This window comes from Antedon bifida, chromosome 3 (genome assembly GCF_963402885.1).
Source record: "Antedon bifida chromosome 3, ecAntBifi1.1, whole genome shotgun sequence".
NCBI classification, from domain to species: domain Eukaryota; kingdom Metazoa; phylum Echinodermata; class Crinoidea; order Comatulida; family Antedonidae; genus Antedon; species Antedon bifida.
The window spans coordinates 31,238,606-31,261,563 of NC_136228.1; the positions used below are offsets into that span (position 1 = coordinate 31,238,606).

At 32.2% G+C, this 22,958-nt stretch overlaps 2 protein-coding genes across 3 annotated transcripts in view; one reads left to right on the top strand and one right to left on the bottom strand.

Annotated features, from left to right (window-relative positions):
• Positions 1-610: 610 nt before the first annotated feature.
• Positions 611-9,477, bottom strand: LOC144837683 (ATP-dependent RNA helicase DHX58-like). Of its 2 annotated transcripts, none has more exons than XM_078692900.1 (14): positions 9,216-9,477; positions 8,283-8,417; positions 7,398-7,724; positions 7,081-7,125; positions 6,537-6,856; positions 5,986-6,231; positions 4,999-5,076; positions 4,612-4,774; positions 4,202-4,297; positions 3,753-3,919; positions 3,226-3,367; positions 2,622-2,852; positions 2,352-2,519; positions 611-1,950 (listed from the first exon to the last, which is right to left on the bottom strand). In XM_078692900.1, the coding sequence occupies exons 1-14, from the start codon at positions 9,343-9,345 to the stop codon at positions 1,310-1,312; spliced, it is 2,889 nt and encodes a 962-aa protein (XP_078549026.1). In that variant the 5' UTR covers positions 9,346-9,477; the 3' UTR covers positions 611-1,309. The 2 variants fall into 2 exon arrangements, with proteins under 2 accessions (XP_078549026.1, XP_078549027.1); XM_078692901.1 differs by having other exon boundaries at positions 612-1,950; positions 6,537-6,853.
• Positions 9,478-9,593: 116 nt separating this feature from the next.
• The window catches only part of LOC144837830 (rRNA N(6)-adenosine-methyltransferase ZCCHC4-like), a 29,506-nt gene continuing 16,141 nt past the window's right edge, over positions 9,594-22,958 (top strand). The window contains exons 1-9 of the mRNA XM_078693104.1: positions 9,594-9,736; positions 10,878-11,079; positions 11,588-11,774; positions 12,091-12,182; positions 12,608-12,680; positions 12,778-12,997; positions 13,461-13,561; positions 14,005-14,135; positions 14,559-14,686. Of these exons, the coding sequence (XP_078549230.1) occupies positions 9,664-9,736; positions 10,878-11,079; positions 11,588-11,774; positions 12,091-12,182; positions 12,608-12,680; positions 12,778-12,997; positions 13,461-13,561; positions 14,005-14,135; positions 14,559-14,686 (1,207 nt within the window). The 5' untranslated portion in view covers positions 9,594-9,663. The remainder of the gene's footprint in view (positions 9,737-10,877; positions 11,080-11,587; positions 11,775-12,090; positions 12,183-12,607; positions 12,681-12,777; positions 12,998-13,460; positions 13,562-14,004; positions 14,136-14,558; positions 14,687-22,958) is intronic.

A 22,958-nucleotide genomic window follows, 5' to 3' on the forward strand; every position in this document is an offset into this window, starting at 1 on the left:
TAAAATGAGTTTTTAGTAACATTCACACATGGATATTATGTATAACTCTATGATTCACAATATTTGGGAAACAAAATATGTTGATAGTTTGTGATGTTTTTAATTTATTATTTATTCCTAACAATGAGCTTACTGCTTTTGAAAATTTTTTTTAAAATTACAGTTATATCAGAAAATATTTGTTTCCGATCCAAATTCAGCGAAACCATCAACTTTTTAAAATGTCTTTTTAGTCGCATGGACGCGACTCTATAGTTCACTATGTCGGTCGGTCGGTCTGTCTGTCGGTCCGGTATCACTATGCGTTTTATCGCTTTTCTGTACTTTTTGAACTGTTTTGATGTACAGAAAAGTTTTAAAGTACATTACTTTTTAAAAGTTCATTTTTTTCTGAGAGCACGCGACTTATGGCTGTTGGCCTTGTTCAGGGAGACAGCATATCTTTAAACAACACAAAGCAGCAAACACATTTACTTACATTGTATACAATAAATAACAGTCAAAAAAACTATAAACATGCCAAAACATTTATTATACTTTTATGTTTGTAAAAATTTAAAATATTGCAACTCACAATCACATAATATCATTTATAACATTTCTGAACTATTTTTTATTATTCGTTTTCTCTATTAAAAACTGTAAACTAAAAACATTAGTAAATAATTATATCATATATATTATTTTACAAACATTACATTTTGAAATACACTTACTATCCTTAAACTAGACAATTATATTAAAATGATTCAATTATCAATTAAAATCATTTGTTTTCATCAAAACATGCATTAGACACTTTAGAACAGAAAGAAGTATGGAATATCAGAATTTGTTTATGCACAGTATATTTTATAATACTTTAAATTATATTGTATAGAATAATTATAAGTAGGGAAGAATGAATTTCCCTGGTATAAGTATTATATTTATACTAGATTATCGTGTATATATACACATTACAATGTCTTTTCATTATTACAGAGAATGTCAGCTAGCAAAAATGAAATTTAAAAACTTATTATGCAATTGATTTTGTAACTATGGATGACCATTTCCGAAATAAAAGTAAAATGAAATGAATTACATGCTTTTTTTATATTATTAAACAGTTAGTTTGTTTTGTTTTCTGTCGTTTATTTAAATTTAAAAATTCAAATTTTTTTTAATTGTCTTAATGACGAGTAACTTTATGTAGGCCTATTCATCATATAGTATGGTGTTTTTCTATAAACATTTTAAATGTTATTTTAATTCAGATTCTCATGGATAGTATATATCTCTCATGAATAGTAATTCTATGGTACTACTAAACTTCTGAGCCTCCACTTTCTTTGTTAATTTGTTTTTCAATATCATCCTCAATTGAAAAATCTTGGACTGAGAAAGGAACCAAAGACCACTGCTTATATTTGCCTATTGGTTTTCCTTGACCATAATTAACAATAAACGCTTTTATTGTCAACACCGGGAAAAAGTGGCCACAATATTTTAACATGCATCCCCATTCTGCGCCACATTTTATACACACTACTTTTTCCAAAAATTCCATATCATTTATACGCTTTGACTTTTTCGGATTTGGAACCTTTTTGTATCGACCGGCCATTGTGTCGCTTACAACAGCATGGTGGGCGTTTTTTATTTTGCGTATGTCTGAATTACTGCATGCCACCAGACCACATTGCAAACAAGTTAACTCAATTTCTACATCACAATGCTCCTTTTTTCTTTCCATTTTCCCTTTTTCTCTCATTCGTCTCTCGGCTTTATCCGTACGTTGATACTTGGCGATTTTCTCCAGGAAGTCCTTTTCTTCTAACGCTTTGATTGCTCTTGTTGCGGTATTCATCATACCCTCACGGATCTTATTCATCTGCTCTAAATCGCCCAAACCAGAATCTGTTGACGCTATCAGGAAAAAACGACCGAAGGCTGCTCGGTTACGTCCTGAAAATAAATTCATTATTGTTAATTATTAAAATAGAGCTGAACATTTCTTGTATATATACATAAAACTATACTATCTAAAGCTCTGTCTACACTATCAAACTAGTTTGACAAAAAAAGTGTGATGTGCCCAATATGGTGGTAACATGCCCAAATATGGTAGTGACATCATGTCCATATATCGGCACATCACATTTTTTGTCACATAAAATTTGATAGTGTAGACAGGGCTTAAGATATATATCGGATACCAAAATATCCACTGAATAATTTCAGATACAATAAAATTAAGGTTATATTTTTAACTCCAAATTAAAAGTTTGAACACATAATTGCGAAGAAGTTTAGTTTATCATTTTCAAGAATCTATCAACAGTTTTAATAAATTTGATAAAACAAACCTCTTGCTTGAATCCGTCCAATGGTGTTAGAGAAGTAGTTATAACGAAAGACAAGGTTACAGGCTTGTATGTCAATGCCTTCTTCAGCTACTGATGTTGCTACGATTAATTTGTGTTTTTTCTCCTTAAACATATTCAGCAAATCAACTTGTTGTGACTGGGTCATTCCTGAAAGAATTATTTATTTTATTAATTTTTACGGAAAGAGGAAAAAAGTAAAACACTGATGATTACAACAAATATAATAATACTAAAATAACAATACTGTACCTCCACTGCCACCGCCACCAATAAGAATACCAGGATTCAAATGCTTCAGATCTTCGGACTCCTCAATCCAAGCTTTCAGAGCTTCCGTTGATGATCTTGTGGTGGTGAAAAGAATGCCACAAGAATCTGGTTTCAAGTTGTAAGCATCTTTCATTGTGCTGCCTAACTTCTCCAGAAGGGGATTGCAGTTGGCAGGATCTTCCACAATTACCTGCAACTGTTCCTCTACAGCTGAGGAAAAGAAAAGCAAATTGTACCATTAACTCTGTACTCTATCCAATGAAATTTGAATCACATATAAAAGCCCCATGTTAAGCAGAAGATTCTGTCTTCAAAACCCGTTTGAAGCAATTTTTACCATCCTGACAGATTTCGTCACAATTTATAAATTAATTAACTTTTAAATTAAGTTTTTCTATGCCTATAAGTGTATATATATGTATTCTTTCTCTATACAAATTAACTTGTCAAAATATTTTTTTAATACAATCTACATGTAGAAGGATATATTAAACATTGACATGACCGAATTACGCAAGAGACCAGTAATCTCATTCATCTATCGACAATGACACACAAATGCCCCAGTACATACTTAACTCACCTGTAAAAAAATTATGCAGTTGCTTTTCAGTTTCAGTAAATGTGTCCAACTTATCGTTTTCATTTTCAAAGAACTTCTGCAGGTAAGTGAGTCCATCTTTAGGTCTTGCAGCATGATTTATAAATAGAGCATTGTTATATTCCTAATTTAAGTAAAAGAAAATAGTTATTTTATATGCTTCTCTTTCAAATCATTTACCCATATTTATATATTAATATATCACTTAGAATTTATTCTGTGCCTGTGATGTTTATATATTAATATAAAAAGTTATATCTAGAAGCACAGTAGTAGAAATTTGACAGCCATAGGTAAACTCTAAACTGCCCGGTGACATACTGGAAATTAATAATTAATTTATAAACAGTAAAAATAAGGAACTCTTTGCAAATGAGAAAAGCCACCCCCACCAAGGTTTTAACCCAGAATGTTCATATACCTTAGTCATTTGAGGTATTTAATGTTTTTTACTTTTGTAACTCTTAACATTGCAGTAGAAGGTAAAAAAAAAAATTAACAACCCCTACCCGTAAATGGTTTGTGCATGCTACAATGACGCGTCTCATGTCATTATCTGTAAGAACTTTTGCACTGGTATCCTTCACCTTAACAACCCATTGTTCATAGGGTTGTGTTGCCCTGGTGTTTGGACATTTCAGCTCGTTTCTGTCTAGTTTTTGTAAACGTTTCCATCCTGTGAATGTAAAGGGACATGATATGAGACTTAGTTTATAAGCATGATAAATTATAAAATAAAATAGTTTATCCATTCGGTAATTGGCGAGTTGCTCGCTATTGGATGCATATGAAATAAATAAAAAAATAAGAAAAATAAAAGTTCTATCATAGTCATCATTATGCCCTATTTGTTATTTTTTGTTATCCTTATCGCTTCTGTAACTACTGTTAATTCTGAAACTGGGGTAGTCACAAAAGCTATCACAATACTAGTTTGCTCTGGTTATTACACCATTACCTTCTGATTCCATAATAATCATCTCAATTTTTGCCATGATTGAATTCACAACTTCTGCAAATTTATCATCGTGGTGCCTAGCAACAAGGATTGTTTCTATAAACAATAAAAGAAGTGATAATAGTTAATTAGTAACATCGTTTCCAAAATCATTACCAAATTCTTTATTGTTATCAGTTAAGAACGTTCACATCATCAAAAGATTATCCGAGTTCCATTTCGTTGTGTACACATGTGCAGTCCTAGTATTGGAGGGCCTCTTAGCAGTGACGTAATGGCTATGAGTGCTCACTGGCTAAACCCAGAGCACGAGCAGTCAAATGCAGCTACCCAGCGTTAGTGGACCCCTTAAGGGTGCTAAGCCAGGGACCTCTTCCCTGCATTATTCCACTGCTTCTATCCACACTTACCCTCAGTAGGTATGTTTACATGCTCGTTGAGTTCTTCCAAGTTTTTCTCTACAATAGAAATCTTATGTACGTCCATATTGCCACATATCATAAGAATGTGGGATTCTGCTTTGTAAGAGGATTGTGCTTGGCCAACCCCTAAACCGGCAGTCAATCCAACAATCTGTAAGAAAAACAAAATGAAAGTTGAAAGTTGATTTGAATTAACAGAAATTCGTTTTGAAAAACTGGCATATCATCAATATCATATAAAAAAACCAGTAAAAATACACAGAAAATTGCACCAACACAGAAAAGCACTATAACAATGATGATATCTGCAATAAAAGTTGCTCATACTGTTCTGCATGTTATTGATACAGAATGGCTAAAGCCACCTATACATACCTGTGGTCTTGATTTGTCAGGTGAATCTATTTTCATGTCTCTGTATTTTGACATTATGACATTGTATGGGTCTCCTTTCTGTAAGAAATAATAGTCATGTTGACGAAGTGTACTGAGCTGTTTTAGCAAAAAATAAAACTACCTCTGCAGAAACTATAGATCACTTCATTTATTACATTTATTACACAAGGATTGAAACTTAACTCATATTTTTTTTCAAATTAATCTCAAAATTATTGCATCATAACGAATTACGATCATCTCGGTCGCGTGTCAATTAAGGTCAATTTTCAACAATATCGATCGTGGTGTATGGCGCGTCAATTTATGCATAAAGCATACGAAAATGGATGCTATTGTAGGATTGAGACTTAACTCTCTTTCAGCAGTCGGTACGTGTAGCAGTTCGAATTTATAAACCTGTTTGCATTTGTAACGGTTTTTATCTATATTTTCATGACACAACAAGTAGCTAACGAAGAAGACTTCAATATGTTAATAATTATGAATGAGTAAATTGGGAATATTTGTTTGGTGCCAGTTAAAATCAGTGAGAGACTTTACTGAGCTTTTTTATACACTATATTGCACTGAAAGATATTATTACGATTATGTAATACATTTTTTAAAAGCATAATGCATTGACGTTTCGCATTATGTCTCGTGCTATTGAATTAGAATGAAACCATATTGTCTGTTGACTTTGTATGCTTATTGTTATGAAATATTATATATTACAATATTTATTTAAATATAATGATTATTATATAAAAACATTTTTAAATAAACACCTAAAAAATAATAGAGCCTACACTTCGATACGCTTCGATCTTTAATTAGAGCTTACAGTGTACAGTACTGCATTGAGCGACGTTCCATAGAAATCGGCGGAAGTTCGATTTACCGGAAGCGCGACCGAAATGAAACGCGACCGAGATGATCCGATACCGTCATAACCAGGTGATAATTGAACTTTGAACTTCAAACCTGACAACGATGACATTCATCCATGATAATCATGCTGAAATCAGATATATCCAGTCTCTGTTGATTACTGTCCGTATTGTTTAGTGCATTCACCAGAATCTGCGCCGTCATCACGATCACGTCGCGGTCCTTCAGAAGTTCTTTGACTTCCATCGTCATGCTTCCCATTTCACCGCTCACACCAATCACTTTGCTCGATGGCATGTATTTTTTAAACTGGTCTTGTTGTTGTTTCACAAGAGGAACCTGCAATTTATTAAAAATTTATTAGAATTATTGTACTGAATACTTTTTTGATGTCCATACTAGCATGCACGATTGTCCACCTTTTATAATGTAGTCTTAAGCTCTGTCTACACTATAAAAAACTAGTTTGACAAAAAAAGTGTGATGTTCCCAAATATGGAAGTGATATACCCAAATATGGTAGTGATATGACATCATCATGTCCATATATGGGCACATCACATTTTTCTACATAAAGTTTGCTAGTGTAGACAGAACTTTATATTTTGATTCAAACACAATCAATAATTTGCATTGAAACTTACCTTGTTTACAAGGAAAGCAACCTTTTTTGGTTTACCATTTGAAGCACCCTTTTCTCTATTAAGATGATCGTTGGCAATAAAAACTCCAACAACCGTTTTACCTGACCCAGCAGGCGCAACGACCACCGTATTATGCCCTTCAATAGCAGGCTGTGCGAGTTCTTTTTGATATTCTCGAAGCTCAATCTCTTCAATTTCTTCAGGCTCCTGAGGATTATTTTGAGGATTATCCTGAGGAATATCCTGAGGATTATCCTGAGGCTTGATCTCAGCATTAGTTTGAAGCTCCTGAGGTGCATCTGTCTCTTGACAAACCTCTGCTATATCAAAAAGAACAACAATTTTCAATATAATTTTATAACTAACAATCTAAAAACAAATTAAAATAAAATGATTGTATTGATTTTGTCAGTCTGGGAGATAAGCTATCAATTGCACATGAAAATGAATAAAATATTTTGATGGGCTAGGGGCGAGTTTAAACCCGAAAGTGGGCTTAAACCCGAGTCAGTATTGAAATGTAAAATTATAACAGATGTTTTACCTGGATCTTCCTCAATATTCGGTGGTAAAATTTCTGATATATGATCTGCAAAAATTAAATTGACCATTAATTAAATATAAGTTTTATGATAGTATATGCAACAAAATATTTTTGAAAAGTATATTCACAGAAACATAATCTCATACTTATAATCAAATTCTCTTACTTCTAATTTCAATCCATGAAACAGTTTATTGTAGTACTTATTTAAATTGTAAAATGCTTGTTATATTTTGGACTTTTCTTATAAATGTGATAAACATATAATTTATTAAAACTTGCTAGCCATACATCTAAGTAAAAACTAGTATTTTAACCTTCTGGTGGATCAAGAAGATCTGCTAGTTCATGGCGTTCAACTGCTCGAAGGGCGTTCACGAGTTCCGTAAACCATCCAGGTTGTTTTGTTGTTATAGTAAGCATCAAGGTAATAGCAGCATAGCAGTCACCCTTGTTTTGTACATCTGCCCTCAGAAGCTCAACATCCTGACGGCCTAGGCACTGTAAATGGGGGATGAGCAAGCCTGTTTCCACATCCTTCAGCTTTGGTGCAAATGCTCGTACAATATGTTTTTGTTCCTCAATTGTGTCCATGTCTAGATTGATGCCTTCAATCCAATCAGCAATATGTTTTACCTTTTCATCTAAATTATAGTAAACAAAACTATAAGGAGCAGATTCAATAAGGTTGGATGGAGTGGGGAGGCTAAACCAGAGGAACACAACACAATTTATTATGTTAAAGATATATTGTCGCCCTGAAAAAATTAGTTTACAATTTTTTGTTGAATATTATGCCATTTTAATGTCACATAATAGTTATACACTTTAACCAAAAATTGGATCCAAAAAAAATTGTTTACCAAAAAAAATTGAAATTTAAACAAATTAGTTTTTGGTTAAAATGAACACATTATTTGTCTTTTTATAAGTGAAACTATTATTTTTGTTCATTTTTTTTTTGCACGTAAGTGAATAACTTGATAAAACCACAAAATGACCTATTCAGAGTTTGATTTTATTATTCTTAATTTTTCATGTATTTGGGGGACAATACATCTTTAATATAAAACGGCGGATCCATTCAGAAATCCACCCTGAAAATGAAGACATTTTGGGCTGACATCCAAAGGTGTATTTGTATGCATTATGATAATGCTATAACAAACACATCTAACTTTCTGAAAATAATTGTAGGCTACCTTCCATGTTTCTAAGTGCATTGATGAATCGTGAATATGATCCTGGAATGGACTTTTTCTCCAACAAATCAAGGAACGCATCCATAGCTGCTGGAGCCCCTTCTTCTCGTTCCTTCGTCATAATTCCAAACAATTCTGTATTCATTATAAAATAATAATAATATTTTTTATTTTTTATTTTTTTTTTATTTATTCGGTACAAAAAAAATCACAACAATCCCAGCGGGCAAACCTGTGATTTACAAATATAAAACAAAAAAGAACACAACAAAATAGCAAGTAAGCAATCTTAATCACATATGAATGGGAGAAAAAAAAAAAAAAATATACTACATTATTATAATTATTTTTCATATTAAGGTTTCACGATTATGTTATGTAGAAATTCAAATAAGCCTATACTTTTACTTGTCTACATTTTTGAGTACAGGAAAAACTACATAATAAACAGTAAAAAAATATTACAAATATAAAAATTTAAAAAGTTTATACAAAAATATACTATTTATTATCATAATTTAAATTTAAAAATATTATATACAATTTATAGTAAAGTTATTATTATTATTCTTTGATATAAAATATATACAATTTCACAAAATTAAAGAAGTGGTTAAAATATTTCATTCATTTCGTTTTAGTATTCAAAAGTGATATGTTCCACTTAGAAACACAATAAAGCAATACACATGAAAAGTTTCCTGAAGTGGACCTGACTGGGATTTCCAGACAATGAGTCATACTGGAAATTTCTGCTGTATTTTTTGTGTGGGTTTTTTATGTGTTTGTAGCAGGATCATAGCCTACCCTTACTCAACGACTAGTATAAACCATTACTAAGATTCATAGAAAGATATCATTACATTTTAGAGCTAGGCCTAGGCCTATATACTACACAACGTAAACCTTGAAGGGCCTACCATGTTGGCTTACCTACTGCACCGACACTGCCGTCTAAAAATGAAACCATGTCAGCCATTATCGTCGAGAACTTTAGGTTTTCAATCAAGTAGGGTCGAAATACCTCTGTCAGCAAAGGCAGTTGTGTATCTACACCTGCCATGATTAATTTGTTAAAAATAATTATTCAGCGGAATTCTACAAACTTCGCCCTACATGCAAAAGGGCAACGCAACGTTTGTCTCGGCCCTAGTGTATGTTGTTATCTGTGAAATGGGAAAATTATTGTGTTGGACTTTTAATAGAAATGGGAATTCCCTATTCGGAGCGCGTGCTGATTGGCTGATAACATTACATAACTTTGCGATTACGCCCTCTATCAGTGTCAATAAACTCAAATGACATGTTGAAAACGTGGGAAATTTGCAATCGTAGATATCGATATTTTTTAGGCCTAAATAATTGTATTCATTAGTAGATAATGCCTTCAAGTATTGGATATGATGTTGTATTTGAAGGGTACGAATCAAGCATGGCTCCTACCTGTCCACATGGTAGGGTGATTTTGAAATAACACATGCCTACACATACTTCTCTACGCGGCCCTAGCTAGGCCTAGGCTAACAATTATGAACTAGCTTATACTATTTTGGCTAGTTGACCTGCTAGCTCAGCTAGGACTTCAAAAGGCTAGAGTCGGGCCTAGCTATGCCTAGTAGCCTTACTACTAGGTTTTTTTTCATACAGAACAAAGAGCTGCCTTGTGGTCAGAGTTATCTGTATTCGTATATTATAAGTATTTATTAATATATTTAATATTAATTATTATTTATAAATTATAATTTTTATATCCTTCACAATTTATAAATTGAGTTAATGTTTTTTTTTTGGTGCAAGGGATTCCTTGAGCACAATTTAAATTTGCAATGTGCATTTATCAATGCCTTTTATTATTAACAATCGCATCAGATAGGACTAAAAATGTAAACATTTTGGTTTTTAAAATTATCACTTATTTTTTTTCCTTACCTTTAGTAATTCTTACCTTTAGAGGCAATGAGTTTTTAAACTCGTAAGGAGCCTCTTCTCTCGTATGTGTGTGTGTTTGTCAAGTTTGTTTTTGAATGAATTTACAATCTTGCTATTGACAACAGATTCGGGCAGCGAGTTCCACTTATTAATTACTCTTGTATCAAAAAAATTATTCCGTTTAGTTGAGTTCCATCTAGGTTTCTTTAATTTAAAAGTTGAGCCTCGAGTGATATTTTGGACCAACTTCAGATGCTAATTTAAAAAAGGAGTGGCGATCTATATTTTCGTAACCATTCAAAAATTTAAAAACTTCGATGAGGTCTCCGCGTTCCCTTCTTTCCTGTAAAGTTGGTAAACCGAGCTGTATCCTGCGCTCTTCATAAGGCAAATTTCTGAGTTCTGGTACAAGTTTTGTTGCTCGTTGTTGGATTTTCTCAAGTTTATTGATGTCTTATAGATATGGTGACCAGGCTTGAACTGCATACTCCAAACGGGACGCACAAGGGAAGAATAAAGCGAAATAAACATCTGTTTATCCATATATGTAAAGGATTTCCGTATTCGGCCTACAATTGAATTGGCTTTGGCTGCAACTTTAGAAACTTGTGTTACATAGACTCCGAGGTCTTTTCTTAAATTTTTTATAAATATATTTTTTTTTAGGCCCAACATTGTTATTTGAAAAAATATGTCCAAACTCTGCGAAGATTTCCAGATTTTTTGCCTGCTCAGCTAGTCGAGATCGTAAACTCTGCAAATTTTACCAGGATTTTAATGAAGTTGTGACTGAAGGAGAATTGAAGAAAAGAGAAATATTCAACAAAAACCAGCAACCAAAATATGACCATTTAGAATCAGTTGAAAGGTAGAATATTTCATTATTAATGCTACAAACATCAATTACTTAATGCACTTGTCAATTGTACAACTATATGACCCCGGGAGAGTTGCATCATTTATCCAATGTGCGTCATACTTTATGTATACCATGGTGCACCCTTGCGTAATAAAAATACTTACCTTTACGTGACAATGACGAACCCATTTCAAAATTAGAGACAGGCCTTTTAGACAATAAGGATGCACTCTTTGGCGATAGTAGTCTTTGACAGCTTTTGTCTCTCATCAGTGCTCCACTTTCACGTTTTATGTTATGTTTGTATTGTCTTTACTGAAAGGAATAAAATAAATAAATGACTGTAAACCATTGACGCACTCTTTTCAATTTCCATTTTAACCGATCTTTTGGATTTTGAACTCTTTTTTTTGTTATGTATTTTTCTGACGAAAAAATTTATTTAATTATTTACATACAGTATCAATGGTTGACAATGATATCTTTCAATAACCAGTAAATATTTCTTTTTCAACAGATTTAAAAAGCTTCAAAATGTACCTGAAAAAGAAAGGATATTTTGTAAGTATTGCTACAAATTGTTGCTGCAGAGTGAAAGAAAGAACCACAACAAGAAACATGAATTACAAACAGGACTTACATTGGATCAGCTTTCTAAACCAAGTGAACTACTCATACCACTGGAAAACAACTCAACTAATGCTGTTAGTATAAAGCTCTGTCTACACTATCATGTGACATCACTATGATGTGCCCAAATATGGTAGTGGTATGACATCATCATGTCTATATATGGGCACATCACATTTTTTGTCACATAAAGTTTAAAAGCTTTAATTTAGATATATTTATGAAATGGATGAAATAATATTACATATTATTTACAAACATTAAAGAGAATGTAACACCATATAGTATATAGTAATACTACATAGCTGGCCCTATGTCCCAATAGGATGAAAAGGAACCAATACAAATTATTCAAACAATTTTAAACATTTTTTTTCTTCTTCATTTTAGCAATATTTGTTTTCCCGAAAGGCAACAGAGTTTATTCTAGATACTGTCCAGCACCTGGGGTATGAACGTGTTTTGTGTGTTGGTGCACCCAGGTAAAGTTCTAACTCCTCTCTTATTTGACAGTAGACTATCTTTGCCTGGCCTGAAAACTTATATAATACCGGTTAAACCGTACCAACGGTAAGGACATCCAAGGCAACCATTACTTTTTTTTGTGGTAATTTTTATCAAAATTTGTCGATGCTGACACGCTTTATTTGTTTAACACATGCTAAAATCAGCTCATTGTGATTATTCTTTGCCATCTCAAACATTATCCAATATCATGTTCAATGCTTATACTTATTTAGCATTATTTTTTTCGCTCAAATATTTTCTAGTACCTAGCTTACCTGGATAAACAGACATTAGCCCTTCTCTCCCTCTATTAGGAATAAGAGAGACAAGCTCTGAAAATCAGTGACTTTATTATCAATTTAGTTAAACCTCTTTTTATGTTTTTTTTTTCATATTTCAGAATACATGAAGCGATACAGAATGACAAGAATAAAAAACTGGAAAGTTTATTATTAGATATTGACCACCGATATGTGAGTTAATCATTTCTTGTTTGATAATTAAATATTTCATTCAAGTTTGAGGTATGTAAATTTGTACAAACATTCACATAATGTTTACCCTGTACAGGTTCAGTTCTACCCTCCTGATAAGTATTGTCGCTATAACATGTTCAACAATCATTTCTTTGATGGTGAAAAGAGTAGAGATATTTGCACCGAGTTTCTACAACGCAACAATGGTCGTGGCGTTATTTTGGTGACTGATCCACCATTTGGTGGACTTGTAGATGTGCTTGTTACAACTATGAAGAATCTACAAGAAACATGGAGACACGCAATAGAAACAGGTATAAAGGTTTAAATTGTGAATATACATAGCTGTAAATACAATTGAAATGCTAGTCCATTGTTTAGAATAAGGAGCTGGGGTCCCATCAGGCATTTGAAATCAGTACTCTTATGGCAGCCCCTACATTTAGTATTTGCTTCAGACGTATTAGATGTCTTTCCTCTGGTCAAGGTAGGCACTGGACAAGAAAAGCTCTTGATCAATGATAGGACCAACCAAAGTCCTGGCTTAGTTTCATCCATCATTCAGATTAATGCAAGACTAATTGAAAATAGGGACTTTGTTACCCTATGATGTCAATTTTATGATATGCGCATGTGCAAGTCGACCGACAAATTTTAGAACTTTCTCAACCAATAACATTTGAACATTAAATATTCCTAAATGAACAATACTAGTAATAGATTTGTTTTTCTATTGCTTTTATTAATCTGGCTTAATCTTTTTAATTTTGGTTGCAGGAAAGGAATCGGTTAAACTGCCAGTTTTTTGGATTTTTCCATATTTCTTTGAGCCAAGAATACTACAGAGTTGGCCAAAATTCACAATGCTAGATTATAAGGTGACCAGTGGTGTGTTTTTATTTTGGTACTAGAATATGGAGGAAAAGTAATTATAGAACATGGTTTCCACGCAAATATAATGGTCATACTGCCATCTATAAAAGTGTTTTTTTTAAATAGAATATTTTACTTTATTTAATACAGATACTTTTGCAAGTGTTTGATTAGTATGAGAAATTGTATATAATGATTACATTGTTAAGGTTTGTTAATGGATGCAGAAATGTATAGCAAAGTTGTGAAAATGTTATTGTACAGTATTTTATTCAATTTTTAACAACATTTACACTTGGCAAAGGTGCAGCACCCTGAGGATTGCCTTGCCATGAGTTCTAAGCACTAACAAATCTGCTCTCCATTTAAATTACTTTAATTTATTTAAAAGTATTAAATATGAAATATATATTGTGAGCTAATGTTGTTTTATAAAAAATGTTTTTAGGTAGATTATGAAAATCATGATTTCTTTAAAAGCGGTCCAAATTCCAAGTCCAAAAAGAAAGGCTCGCCAGTAAGAATTTTCACCAATATTTCTTCTAATCTTATTCCCCTCCCAGCAGAAGATGGTTACAGGTGAGATTTATTATTAGTTCTGTTTTTTTCGTCATTGAAATTTTTTTTTAAATAGTTCCTTTCTTTCCTAAATATTGAACAATCTTACAATCGCTGTTTTCAATAAGACAAATCACACAATATTATTTCTATTCATCCAACAAATTCATTGATAATAATAATGGATAAACAAAATGAAACATAAAAATTCATGAAATAAAAATTAACCATCTTCACTCCCTTAATTATACTGTCTATTTCGTGCCTAGCTTACCTGGATAAAACGACAATAGCCCATGCTCTCCAGAGAGAGGACTTAGATACTAAACACTCCCGGACCATAATGGACTAGTATGCAACCACGCCTTCGAGTGAGAATGTACCACCATCATCATTGTGTTAAAAGAAATTTATTTTGTATTTATTGTGTACTTTTTTTTATAGTTTTTGCAGTATTTGTAACAAATATGTATCCAAAGAAAATAAACATTGTAACTTGTGTAATTCATGCACCTCAAAGGATGGAACAACATACCGTCATTGTGACGAATGTAACAGATGTGTTAAACCAGGTATGTACAAAATGCAAACGCAATCCAACCATTAGCTTGGCTTATAAAAGGGCAGATATTATATACAGTCAACTCTCCCTATACTGGACACCTTTGGGCTGGCCTAATATGTCTGGTTTTTCCCGAAAAGTCTGGTATTTGGAATGTGTTTCTAATGGTAAAATGAATTTGGACCTCAAGAAAAGTCTGGTTTCAGAGAGTATCCGGTTTTCAGAGAGTCCGGTATTGGGAGAGTTGACTGTATTTGACTAATATTTAACAATTATCCTCATTGGGTGGCGTGCTTGCTTCAAACCACAGGGGAAAACCGATCGCTACAATTTTTTTTAGGAACAAAGTGCGATCTGCTAAGCCATGTATTTGTTTCGATCCATACTACAATTTCTGTTTTCCCATTGATTCTGTCATTTATGCATTTATATTGAACCTAGATCATCTTAGTACGTCAACAGTGCGCTTTTGCTTCAGGACGAGACGATAGATAGAGACAGTATTTTATTATAGACCATGACGATTGTGGAACATGGACGGAATACACGTTCCACTCGTCACGGTCTGTTGAATTACCGTCTCTTTCGTCCACTCTCCAAAAACAGAAGCTGAAACTAATTTCTGCCTTTAGTACATCATAATTGTATATAGGCCTCATAATTGCCAATAATGACAAGCACTTGTAGTTGGATGTGTGTTTAAACACAAAAAAACATACATAGTCTCTACCACCAATAACAACAGCTGCTAATAACAACCAATAACATATCAAAGAAGAACGTGGGAATGTGGTATATTTATCTCATTATCATAAATTAGCATAATTACATTGGTCATTAGATTAACTTGATTACGACCATTTTTAGCCCTTAAATTCATTTGACACAAATTATTCTACTAAATTCAAGTTGACATAAAAAAAAACATGCGTCCGAGTTGACCCATCAACATACTTAGCCTGTTATAACTGTGGTTATTAAGTCTCCTTTATTAATTATCCTGGTAATAAAGATATTAGTAACAGATTTAACTCGTTTGTCAATGTATATTTTACCTTTTTAAGTGGCCTGTCCCAGATTAATTGCCACCTGAGTAACCCAATCAAACGGTGGCTAGATTTACTAGGAAAGTCGGGCCAGGCTGATTGTTGTTGGCCTCGGTATGTTGATATTGATTTTGATGTTTATTAGCAGAATGTGTTTTCCTATAAAGCAGTTTGTTGTGGTTGAATAGGTCAAACATTCAGCCTCTTTTAGATATAAAGCTCTGTCTACACTATCAAACTAGTTTGACAAAAAAAGTGTGTTTTACCCAAATTTGGTAGTGATATGCCCAAATACTGTATGGTAGTCATATGACATCATCATGTCCATCACATTTTTTTCTCACATAAAGTTTGATAATCTATTTTTGTTGAATTCTTTCATTGAATGGTTAGGGGTAGGGGCATTTTTTATCTAAATAATTTCCGTCCAAAGAAAGTTCATTCGCCAATTACAGGATTTATAAACAACGTCATACTTGTAAACTAAGTCTCATGTGAGGCTTAGGTAGTGAAGTTGTTTTAACAGTATACAATACTCGCACTAAGTAAGAATTGAACCCCGGACACTGGGATTAGAAGGCAAGCATGTTAACCACCAAGCTACAGCTCCACTGCCTATAATTTGATTGATGATTTTATTATTTTCTTGTACATCGAGTTGCAGTGTACAGTACAATTAACATCAAAGAGCAAAATGTATTGAATGTTTTATTAGCTAAACTTCCTATTGGTGCACATCCCAATGAACCGCATATGACAATTTGATGTCCCAACATTAAATGTCACTCTTAATTTTGATGTGCCATGACTTCCTAAACACGATCTTAGAACTCTGCCTTATTGGATAACGTAGGGTTATAATTGGTACCATCAGCGCACCGTTTTTTTCAATGCAATTCTCTTTGAAAGTTCATAGTTTAGGCAGTGGTATGGTAAAAAAGAACATTTTGTTTGTACAGTAGTACTATTTGACGCTCCTCCGCAAACACCCCCCTCCCCCCTCACACAGCCCAAAAAAGATATATATATATATATATATAGCTTCTTGTAGTACCGTAATGCCAGATTTTGATAAATAAATAATATCTCTTAAAACAATAAACACATGTATTTGTTGTAGACAACTATTTAATTTATTGAATATACTGATAAACCGAACATTAATAAAGATATAGTTAGTAAACAAACAAGTATAGTTATATCTAATATTAAACATTCACTTTAAATTGTGGATAAACCTGCAGAGGATTATCCCTAATGTCAAACTGTGTGGGAAATGTATTTGTTGAAGCCATAGCCAGCTATTTAATTTATTGAATCTAACATTTAAGATAAATACTTCAGAAGTGATAAAAGCATGGCAATATCTAAACCTTATGAATTAACTTTAAGTATAATAAAGGTTTGGAGAAATGCTTAATGTTGCTGGATTAACCCCCAGAAGATGATCCCCAGGGTAGTATACCCCATATAGAAACCTAGGACAGAACAGTTTTATTGACTTAAACTATAGAGATTGAATTGATATCTGGCAATATCAATCTTAATAACAGATAAAGATCACATCATTGATTTAATTACAGTTTTTGAAACATGAAGGCTGAAAAAGTTGTTTAAAAAAAGAAAGTTTACCATAAAATTAACGATTTTTCTGAATTTTATTTTAAAACTGTAAAGTCAATCTGGCTGCAGGGCTGATAAGAATTGAGGAAGTAATTGTAAGATATACTGATTTAATTGTACCGCTAATAATAGGCAAGTCAATTAAACTTGGTGTTTGATTGATAGAAATTAGTAGTGGACAGTTGACCTGAGAGAAGGGTCATTTTGACCTGTGCTGCGGTCTGGTATCTATCAATAGTTGTTGGTTTTAATCAAGAAATTTCCTGTAAAGGGGAAAAAAAGCAGGCTGTATTTTATTGATGTTTAAACGAATTAGAAGAGACGGTTTTGCTAATTTATTAATTTAAAACAATTTAGTCTACTTTTTTACGGAATTTAACAACGATTGAGTAAGTGACTTGTGTGTAGACAGTTTGTACAACAAACAAATTAAAGAAGATACAATATTTTATAAATCATTGTAGGTATTTGTTCTTTATCCCTTTTATTCTTTTTATAGGCAAATACTAATAAAATACTCCAAATTAGAGATCAGCGTCTGGCATTAATGGAGAACAATATATGAAAAAAAGATTTTTTTTATATAGAGATAAATGTTTTATGTAAACAATATATACAATATTATCAATAAAAAATTCAAATTTCATATTTATTTTCTTCTAATTTAAAAAAAAAATTGTTTTTATTTGTTTACAAATATATTATATTTGTAAACAAATAAAAACAATTTTTAAAAATAAGACAAAGTAGTAAGATTTATCAGTGCGTGAATGTTTTGTGCACAATAGTATACTCTTGATTGCTTGGCTTGGTCCTGGGTTCAAGTCAGAATTTTTTCTAATGACAAATTACAACTCCACTCCCAAAGACTTTGTTTATGTAGAGCACCTTGTGTATATGTTTGTGTTGTAAACAGGATTGCCACCTTTTAAGAAGGATAGTGAATTACTTCATTATAAATTATTATATATATTAACAATTATCCTTGGCAATTTGTCTAAATATAAGAAGAAAAAAAAATTCAATACGGTTCGCCCCTTCCTAGTACCTCAATAAAACTGAGCTATCCATTTTTGACAACTTACTAATGTAATAATAGGAGCGAATGCTACTGAGATTTAAATAACTAAGTTTGACACTTAGTAAAGACTGTAGGTAGTTTAGTCAGATGAGTAGATGTGACACCTCTCTGCAATACGAGTTCACTACCCCCTTCTTACCCATTATGTTCCCTTCCAGTTGCCAATTAATAAATTACCATAATTTTTATTGTAGCCAGGTTTGATAGGCAAACCCACTTAATAAAGATGTCTGCTTCCCCTGTGTGAAAACCAAGTTCCACTTTTGAACTCCCATGAGAGATATACATTTAACCGATTTAAAAGTTTGATGTTCAAAAAACAAATATAGAATTCAGTCGTAAGCTTATAGTATTATATATAGTATACAAATATGAATGTTTATATGAGTTGGATGGTGATAATATTTCACGAGTTAAAAATATAGAGCAGTCAATTTTTCAACAAATGAAATATTCTCTCCATTCAACGAATAGAAAACATTCATTATTTGTTTTATAACACACCTACTTTTATTCAAGTTATCCATCGTAAATCATCGATGAATGCTACAGTAGGCCGGGAAGCTAGACCATTAAAAAGGCAATTATATACTGTGTAAAGTTATAAATAATGACTAAATAATTGTGAATGAATGCATGAGTGCTCCAACTTTAGATACGGAGTAGAAAACAGCACAACAAGTTGATTTCCAAACGTGATCAGTCAATAACATCGCATGGCAAAAATTCTCAAAATGTTACAGAAGGCTAAACATGCATTAGAGTCGTTCATTATCACCATTAGATAGGGCTAATTCCAAATGAAATGGTGTATTATAATAGTATATTATATTTTATTGAATCCCATGTTTTACTACTTTTTGTTTCATACCATATGTAAAATGTAGGTCCTTCTGTATTAAATCAACAAACAAGTTTTTCTGAAACTTCTTGGAATAATATATCATGCAAAATATATTGTCAGTTTAAGTTACCTAAAATCTACATTTTGACAGAATGTGTAGCTTAACTTTTCCGAACTCGTGCTTCCAATAAACTTATATTTTACAGATGTTGCATGAAATATAGATATTTTTGTATTGATGTTAATTTGCCTTGACTTAAAGCAAGTTATGTTTTCTGTAACCTGTATACGTTTTGGCATATTGGTCTTTTCATAGTTTCCTGTTGTGAAGAGCTTCATGTATTCAAAAGTATAGATTTCAATTCTTTTAAACAAGAGATGATTTATGCGATTCATTTCAAGAAATATGTTCGTTTTAAGTTCCTGTTGTTAGTACTAGAGGGTAGAGTTTATTAAAGTACTAGGAATGTAGATTGGTTTGGTTTTCAATAGTGTTAACAGTGAATTTAATGTACCACATCATAAAGAAATTGTTTAAGCTTTTAACAGACAGAAACAAGAACATTCAATCTATATATGCCTAATTAATCGTCTTCCTTTACTGTCATGCAGAACCATGCATGAGTATAGTCACACATGGGTTGGTCACATGTAGCTGAGCTTCCTAATTTTGTCTTAAATTTGTTTTCCACTCATTTCATATATTGTTCATTTTTTTCAGTTAAAATTAATCAATCTATTTAAATATTGTTGTTTTTGAAAGATATATAGTCCCCCTAAAAATTGTTTTTTTCTAATTTTTTTGTTAAATATGCCATTTTAATGTCAAACAATAGTTATTCACTTCGCCAAAAACTGGATTGGAAAAAAAAAATTATTTACCTGAAAAATATGTACAGTAATTAAAAGCAAACAACAAATTATGTCAGACAATGGCTTTTGGTTAAAATGAACTATTTCTTTTGTCTTTTTATAAGTGAAATAGTTTTTTTGGGTTTTTTTTTTACAGAAGTGAATAACTTGATTAAAACTGCAATAGCCTATTTAAAGTCTGACTTTTCATGTTTTTGGGGACAATATATCTTTAAATATTTTTGTTGATTTTAAATGTATATTATAAACAAAGTCTGTAGAATCTAATATAATTGTGATATAAATCATTGTAATAACCTTTTTTAAAGTTGTGTAAAAATTGCTCAGATCTTAAATTTCATTAAACATTTTTAATAAAAGAAATTACCTCCTTCAATTACAAACTGTTGACAAATCCAACCTTTTACATACTCCCGAAAGTTAGTGAACCCAAATTGTTAGCTACCTCTAATTTGGCCATGTTTCAGCTAACAACTGTTAATTTTCTAAGAATCCTATGTTTTTAAACCACTGACTTCTGGGTGGTGAGGGTTTTAGCCTGGTGTTCATGATAGTTGAATATGTCACATTGCCAAACCACTGCTTCCTATTGTTGATTGTATTATTATATCTTGTCAATAGTTGTTAATTTGCAAAATAGAATATTATTGTTACATTACAACATAATCATTGGAATTTTCATCATTACTTTTTACCTAGTGTTGTCGCCACCAATGTTTCACTTGTATGAATGACTCTAGTATATATCTAGTATTAAAAATAGAACTTACTTTGGCATATGTAGTCACCTCTGGGACCCCAAGAAGCAAGTTTGTGAATAAGTTTCATACTGTATGCCTTTAAGCTCTGTCTACATAACACTATCAAACTTTATGTGACAAGAAAGTGTGATGTGCCCAAATATGGTAGTGATATGACAAAATCATGTCCATATATGACACATCACATTTTTTTGTCACATAAAGTTTGATAGTGTAGATAGAACTTTAGTTGTATGTATGTGGGAAGCGGCCTTATAACCTTGAAAAATAATAACTTAACTTAATAATAAGTTTTCTGTATTGTAAATTAAGTACATCTGTATAATAGTATTAATATCATTCACAAATATATATATCCATACTTCATTTTGTGGAGTAGTGGAGGTTATCCATCTAATCCCAAGGTACAGGGTTCAATCCTGACCTAGTCCCAGGGTCTTTTTACTCCACTCCCTAAACTTCAAATGAGACTTAGTTTATAAATAAGCATGATAAATATACAGTTTATCCATCTTGTAATTGGTGATTGATGTTGGATGCATATGAAATAAAAAATATTTTTTTCACTCAAAAAAGAAAAATTGCATATACACCTACTATGGGAAATACTCATTTTTTTTCCATTTACACCACAAAAGCTACTGTACCCATTTCATATTAAAACAGTTAACATCAATCACTTGGTACAGTATAACCCCTGCCTTGTCAGCACCTCAATTCAAAAGCCATAAAGTAATAATGTCTTTATTAAAGTTTACTATGTTTTCTATGCGAACTCTAAAACACCCCATCAATCATAGTAATAACATTCAATTTTGATTTAAATCATTTCAGATTACCAGAGATTATAAATGTCCACATGATGACCTTTTAAACATAAAAAACATTAAAGACTTCTCATTTCCTGTCCAAGGGCAGGAACTAGCGTCGTCGTCGTAACATATTTTTAATCAAAATGCAGATAGGCATGAACGCTGCATGTGAACTTCTAAATCTTTGTCAGGTCATAAATGTAACAAAATTTGGTTGTGTCTTTAGGGTACAGGACTGCAGACATTATTCTTTGCATAGTTTCACCTATATACAGTACATTACTTTATTTTTTTTATTTCACATAGATTTATGTGCACCTTATTCTGATATTTATTCAGTTGAACCTCCTACCAAACTCTCTGATAACTGGAAAACCGTTTATTCTTGATTTCCAAAGGCTTCCAAATTCTGGAAAATAAGACATTAAAGTCAATCCAAGAGTGTCCAGTATTGAGAGAGTTGATTGTATAAGCTTATCCCAAAAACAAAATACAGAGGAGTGGTGCCGCATCACATCAATCTGTATCTATCCCGAGTGGAAACCGTCGGCTCCTTGTGTGTAAATAGTCAAAAGGAATGACATTCTATATTTTTATTACCGTTAATGCTCGTATGTGTAAATTGGCCTTTAAGGGAGAAGACAGAGCAACCACAACACACACACAAACAAAAAAGACAACTGTTCACCCTACCCTGGTTGGTGTCATTTAATTCAGTTGACTGGACTTTTTCTTGGTCTGTCTTGGCCTTGTCCATCCATCAGCATTTTTCAGATAAAATCTATCCTATTTTTTAATCTTGTCAGAATGTCAAAAATGATCAAGGAAAAATATGCAATGAATTTGCTCCATGTCTTTTGTCCCAGCATTTACTGTCAAAGATTTGAAGTCAACTTCCGATCTTTGACATTGCTTTTATACTTTAAATTATGTTAATAAACCGAATAATCAAAAGTTATTATATATATTAAGAAATGTTATTCTGGTTTAAATGTGTATTGGGCAACCTTGTACCAGCCTACTGTTGGACAAACCTCAGTGGCCAATTGCCTGGTCTGCCTTGAATAGTAGGTTCAGAGTACTTATGTAGACCTCCTCAAATCTTGCAAACAGTCAAATACAGGGGTTTGTGTTTTTTTTTCAAGATAAATTTAGAAAATACCATTTGGTACTTGTAGCCAAGGCCTGGACACGAAAAATAGCAAAAGTAGTCTCTTAAATACCCCAAAAAACTTGTTTCAT